This window comes from Acomys russatus, chromosome 11 (assembly GCF_903995435.1).
Source record: "Acomys russatus chromosome 11, mAcoRus1.1, whole genome shotgun sequence".
NCBI classification, from domain to species: domain Eukaryota; kingdom Metazoa; phylum Chordata; class Mammalia; order Rodentia; family Muridae; genus Acomys; species Acomys russatus.
Genome location: NC_067147.1, coordinates 38,012,764 through 38,025,352, shown reverse-complemented (window position 1 = coordinate 38,025,352; position 12,589 = coordinate 38,012,764). Strand labels below are relative to the sequence as shown.

Genomic DNA, 12,589 nt, shown 5'->3' with positions numbered 1-12,589 from the left:
TATCAATAGGATGCAGCAGTCCAAGCACCCTAGCCCCAGCAAACCGCAGACAGGAGACCCACTGTGCCACAGCTACTCCATGCAAGGAGCCCTAAGAAGAAGAGCTGCAGGAGAAACCCAAAGCCATGAGATCACTTTCATGCTTTTCAACCCTTTTTCATGAAAGGCGCTCTCCTTTTCAGGCCTCAGTACCTTACAGGGCCATCCCCCGATCACCTACCATCTCCCCCTTAATCATGTCCAGGATAACAGGCAGGTAAGAGTCAACTGCCTCCTTGCACGAGGAAGACAGGCTGGACTCATGAATCCACTCACAGGTCTTCTCCAGGTAATGAAGGATCTGATCCTAGAAGGCGACACAACACAAGGTCCTTTATCAGTGACTCCAGCAACAACCGAGAAGGCCTCAGTTTGGATCCTCCGCACCCATAGACACCAAAGCCAGGGTTGGCAAAGTGTACCTCAAACTCTAGTGCTGAGGATGGGGAATACATATGTGTACAAAAACAGGCAAATGGGGGAAGGGGGACAGCTGGCCAATCTAGCTGGAATGACAAGCCCTTGTGTAGGGAATTAAGTAAAGGGAGATGCAGGCATTTAAACTTGACCTCGGCCTCCATATGCTCACACAGATAGTAAACCCACACACCACAAATACAGACACAAAAATGATGGTGTGTAAGCTGCGTGAGATGGTACATGCCTACAATTCCAGGACTCAAGACAATAAGGCAAAAGGACAGCAAGTTCAAGGAAAGACTGGGCTACCTAAGCAAGACTCTGCCTTAACAGAACAGCAGGCACTGCAGCCTCTAATCCCACACTTGAGAGGCAGACAGGAATAACTTATTTGAAGGCAGCCTGGTGTACATAGAGTTCTCTGCAGAGTAACACCCTGCCTTGAGGGGGGAAGTAGGAAGAGGAGAGTGAGATGGCTAACAGTTTAAACACCTTCTACTCTTGAAGATGACCCGGGTTCAGGGCTCAGCACCCACATGGTAGCTCATCAACACCTACAGTTCCAGGGGATTCATTGCCCTATTTTGATCTCTAAGCACCAGGTACACAGATGGTACAAATATACACAGGCAAGCAGAACACTCATACACATAAAAATGAGGCCAGGCAGTGGTGGTGCACACCTTTATGGCAGAAGCAGGTATAGATCTCAGTGAGTTCAAAGCCAGCCTGGTCTACAAAGCAAGTCCAGGACAGCCAAGGCTACACAGAGAAACCCTGTCTCAGAAAACCAAAAAAGAAAAAAAAAATTTTTTTAATGCCTGAGCGCGGTGGTGCACTCCTGTAATCCCAGCTCTCTGGGAAGCAGAGGTAGGCGGACCTCTGTGAGTTCAAAGCCAGCCTGCTCTACAAAGTGACTCCAGGACAGCCAAGGCTACAGAGAAACCCTGTCTTGAAAACCCATCCTCAAAAAAACAAAAAAACAAAAAACAAAAAAACAAAAACAAAACAAAACAAAAAAACTTTAAAAATTAAAATTAGGATGGGCATGGTGGTATACACTTTTATCCCAACACTGGGGAGGCAGAGGCAGGTGATCACTGTGAGTTCGAGGCCAGCCTGGTCTACACAGTGAGTCCAGAACAGCCAAGGCTAACCAGAGAAACCCTGTCTTGAGAAAACAAAACAAAAATTTAAAAATAAAATCATTAAGGACAAAACAAATATGCTAGCAGATTTTAGCACACCCTATAAGGCTTGACATGTCAGTGTTTGCCAACCCTTGGCCAATATCCTCCCTCTCTGGACTCCCAGAGCCTTGGTGCACAGCCCACACCCACCCGCCTACACAGTAGCTTACCTGAGTGGAATTGTCTTTCAGCATGTTCCCAATTTCAGTGACAACAGTTTTGCATACGTCGCACGGAAGGGATTTCTAAGAGGAAAGAGCATGACAGAGAAAGTTCTGTAGGTCTGGACACTTCACGCCATGACACCCACTCCCCAGCACCTGCAAGGTGCTGTTCTAATCACCACCAAGCTACCCATCCAGAAGATTCCACAGCCCTTATTTGAGGCACATGAAACTCAATACTTAAACCATGACTATAAGCAAATGAGAACCCAGACAAGAAAGTTCTGGCCACAACTGTTTAGGCAACGTTTAATCAAGTTTTCTTCTCTAGCTGAAACTGGGCTATTAGCCTGGTGTTCATAACCTGAACCCCACTGAGCGGAATTCATCCTGCCCCACCCATGGGTCCTGGGTTAGATAAGACTGCATGGGAAGTCTGCCTGTCTCCCTCCACCTCTCAGAGCCCCGCATTAACATACTCCACTCATCATCATCAACATGAAGGCGGTCATCCTCCCCAATGCAGTTACAGCTGGAAATAAAATAGCTGGCATGGCTACAATATAGCCTCAATCAGTGGTTGGCCTGGTTGAGGGACGGGAAGTGAGCAGAGAGAGTCTGAGTTTCCTGGGATGAGTGAAGTTTTGGCGCATGCCTGTGTGTCTACACCACCACCCACTAGCCCCTCATCTGGGGTGTAGGACAGACCCTGAAGGAAGGCCCACGGGGGAGTATGGGGCCACCAAGAGACAAGGTATCTAAGGGACAGGACTCTGACTTTCCATTTCTGAGGTAAGCTGGAAACTACCAGAGGCAGATCCTGTCTGTCTCCAGTGTCCCTGAGGAGAGCAGGACAAAGGCTCCACAGACATTGGGAGGCTGCAGAGGGCAGCAGAGCTGGCACTCACCGCTGTAGGCTTGCTCCAGACCATCTGCTGACAGTGCTTCAGGGCCCCACAATCCACCGCCGTCTTCAGGTCTGTGCACAGCACTGCTGACCCCCCAGAGCATTTCTTCGGGTCTTGGACAGGGCTGGTCAGAGCTAGAAGGAGAGCCAGTATGAGGGCTCCTTTCCAACAAGCCCAGGACATATGTCTGCAGAGCTAAGCCTACCACTTGGCCACATGGCCATCACTAGCCCAGGACACACAAACTGTATCACAGAATAGCTGGCCAGATAGAGAACCTGTATTAAGACACAGGACTAACATTTGTCCTGTCTAGTGATTATAAATAGTATCAGGTTTTGAATTCTCAACATCTGATTATAGCAATTCCATACAGGAGGCCGAGGCAGGGCTGGGGAGTCTGACACCAGCCGGGGCTACAGTCACATGCCATCTCAAAATTAAAAACCCAGAGATTTTAATCAGAAACAGAAGATGGGATAGCATGAAGACCAAACTCCAGCAGACAGAGGGCACTGAACCAACCTCTAATAAAAACTTGGCCTAAGCCAAACGAGAAAACTCCCAGGCCTCAGTCACAATACTTTACTTGGACACCCAGTGAGTCACACACCTGCATGCCACCAGCTTGTAGCCTGCACATGATGCATGAGCAGGTTCTTTCTCAACTACCCAGAAGCCAAGCCAGGCTGAAAACTGGTGGGGGTGGGGGTGATACAGCATACAGCAAAGTTCCTTGTACCTAAGCTACACGCTACACACACACACACACACACACACACACACACACACACACACACACACACACACACACCCACCCACCCACCCCCAAGATGGGTCTCTGGGCAAAGGATTGCACAGTGGCAGGGACATGGGGATCCAGGGGCCAGCAAGTTCAAACACCAGCAGACCAGGAAGGCAGGGACAGGCGACTGCTAGCATTGCCTATTTACCCCACCAGGTTTCTGGGAACATGACTTGCTACCACAAGCCCAAGCTACAGGCAGATCCTGTGATTGTTTTGCCTTCTAGGAACTTAATACAGAAACCATGTTCTGTTTTGGCCAGATGACTGAGGTCTGAAAGTAACACTTACACAGAGGCAGGTAGCCAATAGCATCTTATTTGATTCCCCCAGCACAATATCCAAACACCTGTCCCTAAGAAAATGATCCACCCTGTGGGTGGCACCACGGCAGCAGCCAGGGACCTGAGGACACAGGGCAAGCAGGTCCTACATTTAACAAGGCCTAAGGTTGCAGAAGTGAAAAAGAGGAAGTCACAGATGGCATAGCACCCCACTGGAAGGCTAAGTAAGAAAATCGAGGTGTGATGGCACGCCTGCAAACCCGGTACTAGGGAGGCGGAGGAAGGAGGATGGTCTAGCTGAGCTCTGAGACTCTATCTCAAAAGGAAAATAAGGAGAGGGGGCGTGGAGATTTGATTCAGTGGGCAAAGGTGCTTGCTGGCAAACATGGCAATCCAAGTTGGATCCCCAGGACCAAAGGCAGGTGGGAAAGCAAGGAAAATACCTCAGGCACACATTGTGGCTTCAAACAGGTGAGGGACCTGCCCTGCCTAGAGCAGTGGAGTGGGGCTGTCCTGGCTGCTTCTAGACTCCAGAGCACTGAGCAACTTAAAGCAGAGAGCCATCCTTAACACAACAGACACACCAGCGGAAGGGTGGGGTTGCCTTGTCAGGCACTGACACCCAACCCTGGGGTATTTATCAATAACCAGTATAATAATTAATTACCCAGGTCTAGAGAGATGGCTCAGTGGTTGAGACCACACACTGCTCTTGCAGATCTGAAGAGATGTGACTCTTCTGACCTCCACGGGCACCCATAGTCACGTACACATACATACACATTATCAAAAATAAAAAATATTTTTCAAAAAATTACCCTAAAACATTTCCTGGCCAGTTATTTCCCAAATTACATCCCCAGGCAAAGTTCTGGCCTCTATTCTCACTCTCCCACGCCCAGTCCTTAAAGCCAGCTTCCGTCTGAGGTGGCTGGTTAGCTAGCTACCTCTAAGAAAGTTCTTAAAATGTTTGCTAGAGCTCCTAGCGGGGTCTGATTCAGCCTGCTGTTACTCATGTCCTTACAGACATGAACAGCACTCAATGCACAAGTTAAACCCTACACTTCAATCAAGGGCCTGGCACAGCACAAAGCCCAGGCGGCTACAAAGGTTTTCCTCAGGGGAGGGAAGAGGAGGGTACCATTGTCTGTCTTCCCCACCTCCCTTTAGTCTTCTGAGACAAGGCATCCATATATAGCACAGGCTGGCCTGAAACTCTAATCCTCCTTCCTCAACCTCTCTGGTGCCAAGATGAGGAGGTATGCCACCATACCTGGCTTTAACAAAGGCCTCTGTGAGTGTACACACACACACGCACACACACACACACACACGCGCGCACACACGCGCACACACACACACACACACACGCGCGCGCGCGCCTGCACACGGGAAGGAAATGGGGAGAGGGAGGAAGGGAAGGCAGAGAGGTCAGTTCCAGGACTACCAAGTGAAACCTTGTCTAAATAACAATGGCCACACATGCCTGCAATCCCAACTGAGGAAGGACCACTGTAAATTGGGGCTAGCCTGGGCTTCACAGTGAGTACAAAGCCAGTCTAGTATTCATAGACAACCTTGTCTCAAAAACACAAAACCAAAGCTGGCCACGGTGATACACAACTTTAATCCCAGGACTGGGAGGGAAAAAAAAAAGGCTAAAAAGCTTGCTATAGCTCAATGGCAGAGTACTTCCCTAGCACGTGTATGAACCAGGCTCAGGGAACCTGGCAAATAATGTAATAATAAAAAGAACCTAAAATAAAAAGCCAGGCATAGCAGCACACGTTTTTAATCCCAGCACTCAGGAGGCAGAGGCAGGTGAATCACTTTGAGTTCGGGGCTAGCCTGGTCTACAAAAGGAGTCCAGGACAGCTAAGGCTATACAGAGAACCCCTGTCTTGAAAAAACAAAAAACAAACAAACAAAAAGAATGGCTGCCAATGCCAGGAGATGCCAGCCAGCAGAGGCAGGCAGATCTCCATGAATCGAGGCCAGCCTGGTCTACAGAATGAGTTCCAGGACAGCCAGGGCTACACAGAGAAACACTGTCTCAAAAAAAAACAAAAAATAAAAAGAATGGCTGACAGGAGTCTGGGTTTGATGATGGTGGCCCCAGATGCTAGACTCAAACCACTCCCAGAGATCTGGCGAGACGGCTTCGCAGTGAAAGGTGCTGACTGCCAAGCCTGATGACCCAAGTTTGATCCCCCGGGACCACACAGTGGGAAGAATGGACTCACAACTTGCTCACTCTGGAATGTGTGTCCACACACATATACAAATAAATATTTGTTTAAAAACACTCATAGAAGTCAGGTGTAGTGGTTTATACCTGAAAGCCCAGTTATTTGGGAGACGGAGACAGGATTATAGAAGCCAGCTGATACTTAACAAGATCCTATCTCCAAAACAAAATGAATCAGCAAGATGGCACGATGGGTAAGATGTGCTTGCTGCTAAGCCTGGCAACCTGAGTCAGATCCCTTGGACCCATATGGTAGGAGAGAACCCCCCAGAAGTTGACCTCTGACAGCCACACTCACTCACACCATGGCATATGTATACCTACTGCCCCCCCCCACCCACATACACAAATAAAACAGAAGGCCGGGAGGCAAGAATTGCTCACAGAGCCCAGTGTGGTCCCCATATGTATACCTACTGCCCCCCCCACACACACACATACACAAATAAAACAGAAGGCCGGGAGGCAAGAATTGCTCACAGAGCCCAGTGTGGTCCGGGCATTCTTAAGACATCTTAAAAGATTTAGAGCTTCAGACTGAGACTTCTTAAACCCATCACCACCGCTGAGTAACGTCTAATTAGACGGGGAGCAGAGGAAACATAACCTGCTACCCAGTCTAGTTCTGCCACTTGCTATCCAAACAGCCTTAAGCAAGCCACTGCTCTTCCAAGCTTGTTTGTGCACCCTTTAAACCAAAGCTTCTGATGTCTGATAAAGAACCAAGATGATCTAAACACACAAACACTTCAACTGCCTGAGCTCACCACAGCCACCACCCCTCCACTGCTCAGGGACTGTAACTGGCCAGAGCGGCCTTGCACTTAGGTGGTACTCACTTCTAGCCACATGCCCTGGAGACCTTGGCTTCTTAAGTCTGCACACGAGGTTATTACTAGCACCTGTTTCAAGGCATCTGCAAGCATTATCTGACACTTGTAAAACGTGTGCCATCATGCCACAGTACAGTTGAGTGCTGCTGTCATCTGCAGCTGGGACAGCAGCAGGATCTCCTGGTGACCCATTCTCCTGATTAGACCTGGACATTTATTTTATCAGAGACATGGGAGGGAGTACAGATATCTATAGCCCAACACACTGGCCTCAAGTCCCTAGAATTAAGTAAGGGGAGTGATCCCAGGACACCTCTAGGAACCCAGAAATTCTAGTTTCTCTTGGGGCTAAACATGTTCAGCAAAAGTCAGAAGGAGGGAGGCCCAGCAAGGAGCAAACACTGCAGTTACAATGCACTGTGACACTGGGCAGTAGCTGACAGCTGATTACCCTCGAAGAACACCCTACACCAGGCCCACTGCTTGGAACATAACCTGGAACCTACTCTTTATTTTGTGCACATGTGTCTTCATGTCACAAGTGTGCATGAATATGCATGTATGGAGTGCAATCTTGAGTGTCATTCAGGAACCACACATCTTGAGGCAGAGTCTCACCAGCATCTGGGGCTCACAATTTACCTCGTTACCGTAAGTGACCAGAAAGCCCCATAATCCACCTGTCTCCACCTCCCCAGAACTAAGATCAGACACCACCGTTGGTGGCTTGAGGGTTTGAGGGATCAAACTCAGGTCCTCACGCCTACTAAGCCACCAGCATAGTCCAGCAACCTGTCACATGCAGGAAGTCTCCTCTGGAAGGGCAAGGACTACAGCCTGGGACCAACAGGATGGAACCCCTGCCTGGCTGTACATTAACCCTGACAACTTGCTCATGAAAATCATCTGCAAACATAGGAACCATCTTTGGATCTCTGTAAAGACGAAATTAGAGAGCATGAGGGCCCCTGGCACCTGGGAAGCTCTGAGGTCTATGTGGCCAAGTGTAAAGTGTAGGCCTGAGGGGAAGCCAAGGGGAGAGGGGCTTGTGTTTTAGGACTTACATTCCAGCATAAAACTATTTTTCCTCGGATCACTTTTAAGATTAGAATAAGCCCTCCAACCAGTTAAACAGCTGCTATTCTGTTTGGAAGACAACCATTCCCAGCACACTGATGCCCAACTATACTTTGCAATCTCCTCTGCAGCAGGGTCTGTTCATGAGAGGCCATTGCATAGTACATGAAACTTAGATGCAATGGCTAGACCCTCATCAGCTATCTTGGATCATGAAGGAAAAAAGGGCCAGACTCAAGGATACAAAACGTGATGCTGCGAGAGTCTCTGTCTCAGAGGTATTCTAGAGGAGAGCCAAAGCTAAGCTGCCAAGCTTCTGAGAAGGTTCTGTCAGACTTCAGCAGTTCTAATTTTAAATCTCTGGTTTTTGCAGTCAAAGCTAACCCCTACTAATGTGCATGTCTAATCAACCACTTTGTCCACCAGAGTATTTCCAAATAAGTCTTCATCATATATAAGGCTTGCCTCCACTGTGGGCGGAGTCACCTGAACAACGCAACCACCCTGCCTAGAACATGCACCTACCTGCCATTCGATGCACAGCCTCTTATTTAAACCATCTTTGTGCCCTTCCATTAATCATTTTATGTAACCTGCGCTAATACTGTTTGAAATTTTAGTTACCAAAAGAGTAAGTGTTCAGCCTTCCTGACCAACTGCATTCCACAGCTTACTGGATCAGCTGCCTGGGGAATGAAATGCATCACCATGGCAACAGCCAAGTTGCTTAGAAACAGAGGAGAGGCAGGGCTGCCCTCAGTCCCATTTGCAGACACTTCTCAGGGAAATCAATACACAGCAGTGCCAATCTCTCCACTCAGCTGGGCTTCTAGGTGCTTTTATTGGCATGGTGTACTTGTATCCTTACAGAGTCAAGCTTATAGAACTTGAACTGTGTGTAGCCCATCCTGGCTTTCTGAGACCCCAATTCAAAAGGAAAAGATACTTAACAAGATTGTTCCTTTAAATGGCTGCACATCAGGTGATGAAGTGAACTTCTATATACTTAGATAAGACTGCAATATGCTCTGAAGGATAGCCCAGGCTCCAGCCAGGTGAGAGGGTACAGGCAAGGGCCAGAGGCACAGCAGCATGGTCCTAGAGCCTTGGCATGGTTTTAGAACCTCGGGAGAGCTGGTCATCCATGTCAAGGCTCCACTGCTGGCCCAGAAAGTTGCAGGTTGGAAAACAGACTCAGTCAGTCAGTCTGTCCATCCACCCACCAGCATGGACCCCTGAAGACCCCATGCAGCCCTGGTACTGGAGTCACTGGAGATGACTCACCAGGCATACCCTACCAGGGCAAGAAATGCTTGCTGTGATCTGAACTTGACCTGTTTGGTTGCTCACAGTGAAGGTCTCAGATACAAGTGTGGCACATACAATGTCACGGTGAGCTTCCTTGGTTTGAAAACTGCAATCTAACATTTCAACCCTCCCCTCGTGACCTAAGTTAAGGCAAGCTGCTAGAACGGCTGGCGGCTGGGCTCTCCCACCATGGCTCTGTCATGAGGACTAAGCCAACTTGCCTTGAGTACAAAGCACTTAAGCCCCCTCGGGAAGGGCTGGATATTCTGGCTGCAGGCCCTGCCCAGCAGCTGTTCAAGAGGCAGTCTTAAAAACAGGTCCCAGAGACCCTGAAAAGGGGTAGGAGGAAGGCCGCAAGCTCTTCACAACACTAGCTACTTTTCCCAGAAGTATCTGACATGTGGCCCAACCAACTGAACACAGAAGCAGCTGTGTGTTAAAATAACACTGGCCAGATGTCTAGAGGTTTGTGGAAGAGGACAGGGCTCAGTGGTATAGCACTTGTCTAGCGTGCACAGACCCTGGGTTCCATTCCAGAAATACAGACAAACTTGCACACACGCATGCACGCACACACAGAACACGGGGAACAACACTGACACCAACAGTCCACAGAAACAAGAGCTCTCTGGAGTCTGCAGTGACTTCTACACATGAGGGAGTCCTGAGGGGAAAGCCCCTCCTCCTTCTTGGCATTGTTAATCGGCTTTTTTCTGTCATTAGTGTGCACAACAACAGGTTTCATGGTGATACTCTCATGTATCACTGAAGTTTACTCAGGGCCCTCCTTGCAAGGCCCACTCAAATCAAAGTCTGAGAAGCAGAGAGATTTGCCACTTTCTGCAAGTGTGGGGAAATTCATTTCCCTAAATTACAGCTGGTTCCCTTTTCAGATTTGCCTTGCTTCCTGGGTCCTGCAACCAACAGAAAAATCATCTCCCACAGGCACTGGAGGGGGTGTCCCTCCAGCCTGACCACACACCACTGTGAAAACTAGTATTTCACCTGAGCCCAAAGAGTCACTCTGGGGGTTTTGTTGTTGTTGTTGAAGATTTATTTATTTAAAGCCGGGTATGGTGGCGCACAACTTTAATCCCAGCACTCGGGAGGCAGAAGCAGGCAGATCACTGTTGAGTTCCAGGCCAGCCTGGTCTACAAAGTGAGTCCAGGACTCCCAAGGCTACACAGAGAAACCCTGTCTCAAAAAAACCAAAACAAAAAAGATTCATTTATTTATTATCTATACAGAGCTCTACCTACATGTATGCCTAGAGACCAGAAGAGCGCACCAAATCTCATTATAGATGGTTATGAGCCACAATGTGGTTGCTGGGAATTGAACTCAAGACCTGTGGAAGAACGGCCAGTACTTTTAACCTCTGAGCCATCTCTCCAGCCCTTACATTTTTTGTCTGTTTGTTTTTTGAGATAGGGTTTCTCTGTGTAGCCCTGGCTGTCCTGAACTCACTTCATAGACGAGGTTGGCCTTGAACTCACAGCAATCCACCTGCCTCTGCCTCCCCAAGTGCTGTAATTACAGGTATATAGGTATGAGCCACCGAGCCCGGCTCAGAAACAATGTCTTTATGTCAGTCAGAACGTAAAGTGCTTCGATTTGATGAATCCAGCAATGAGGACGTTGGCCTATAATCCCAGCTATTCAGGACGCTGGGGCAAAGAATGATCACATTTTCAAGCCCTGCCAAGGCTACGGGGTAAGAGTTCAAAGTCAGCCTATGATACTTATTTAGGCTCTGTCACAAAATACAAGAGCCAGGAATATGGCTCTGTGGTAGGGTGGCTGACTGCTTAGCAGGACTAGCAGAAGGGACAAGTTAGAGAAGCAGATGGACCAGGCAGGGTGGCAAACAGCTGTACCTACACCACTAGGAAAGCAGGAGGAGGATTGCCATTGGTGAAGGCCAGCGGTAACTACACAAGGTCCTGCTCAAACAGTCTATCTGTGAGCCTGGGATCAAACCCAAACTCTGGAGATAATGAAATCTGACACTATTTTTTAAATTACAGTTTTTAAAGATTTATTTTATTTATATGTATGTGTGAGCTGAAGTACCAGTGGAGGCCAAAAAAGGGTACCCAGTTCCCAGGAAGTGGAGCTATAGCCAGTTGGAAGCTTCCATGGAGACAGACAATTACGTTGGATCGTCTCCAAAAGCGGCCAGTGCTCTTAAGCACTGAGCCGTCATCTCTCCAGTCCCTCATTGCATTTCTCTGTTTATGTATGCAAGCATACACTCTCACCACAGCATGCATATGGAGGTCAAGGGACAACCTGAGGGGTCATTTCTCTTCTTCCACCATGTGAGTCCCGGGGACGGAACCTACGTAGGTCAGACTTAGCAGCAAGCACTTTACTTGCTGACCCATCTCACTGTCCCTCTTTGGCACTATTAGCATTCAGTTTCAAGCACACCAACCTCAGTCACCATCTATTGGCCATGCCCCACCCATACCGCCGAGCACTGCTGTTTAAGGTGTACACACAATGAGTAGGTTGGCACTAAAGCACAAAGGAAGATAATGCTGTAAGGGCTTCAAGGCAAGGTGAAAGGCTAGCCAGAACAGAGGGAACTCGAAGGCCACAGCTGAGCAAACTCTAAGGAACAGAGGAGGAAAATGCTACAGGGAAGATTCACAAGGTCATACGCATTTTTTTTTAATGATTTAAACTTTCTCTCTGTGCACACATGTGTGTGCCTGCATATAAGCGGAGGTTAGACAACCTGCCTGTCAGTTCTTTCCTTCAACTACATGAGTCCTGGGGATCAGGAGGCAAGCTGAGCCACCTTAGCAGCACCCACACCCACACCCACACACTCCATAACCACTTTTAAATAGCTAGGGGACATGACAACTAGACAGGAATACTAAAACAGGAAATGAGACTAAGGGGAATTTGGTAAAAACTTGCAAAGTCTGCAATCTGGTCAGTAAGTCAGTGTCTTCTCCCAGCCCCACCCTGCCAGCCTACCCTGTAATGACAAAGCAAATTGCAAGCCAGGAAGAGATTCCTCTAGGGAGAAACAAATAGCCTCCCTATTATATAAAAAATAAATTCCTGCTGCTTAAACCAAAAACAAAAATCAAAGCAGTGCACACAAATAGAAACTAGGTGAAAGGTTACAGGAACTGGCCATACTGTCTTTGTAACTCTTCTGTAAATCAAAAGTATTGAGCCAGCATGGTGGTGCGCGCCTATAGTCCCAGCACTTGGGGAGGCAGAGGCAGGAGATCTCTGAGTTGGAGGCCAGCCTGGTCTACAAGTACAGGACAGCCAAGGCTACACAGAGAA

General features: G+C 48.3%; 1 protein-coding gene across 1 annotated transcript in view; it reads right to left on the bottom strand.

The window, feature by feature from the left end:
- Psap (prosaposin) overlaps positions 1-12,589 on the bottom strand; it is a 28,473-nt gene that overhangs the window by 9,889 nt on the left and 5,995 nt on the right. The window contains exons 2-4 of the mRNA XM_051153100.1: positions 2,722-2,855; positions 1,820-1,894; positions 221-346 (exon numbers count right to left, since the gene is read on the bottom strand). Of these exons, the coding sequence (XP_051009057.1) occupies positions 221-346; positions 1,820-1,894; positions 2,722-2,855 (335 nt within the window). The remainder of the gene's footprint in view (positions 1-220; positions 347-1,819; positions 1,895-2,721; positions 2,856-12,589) is intronic.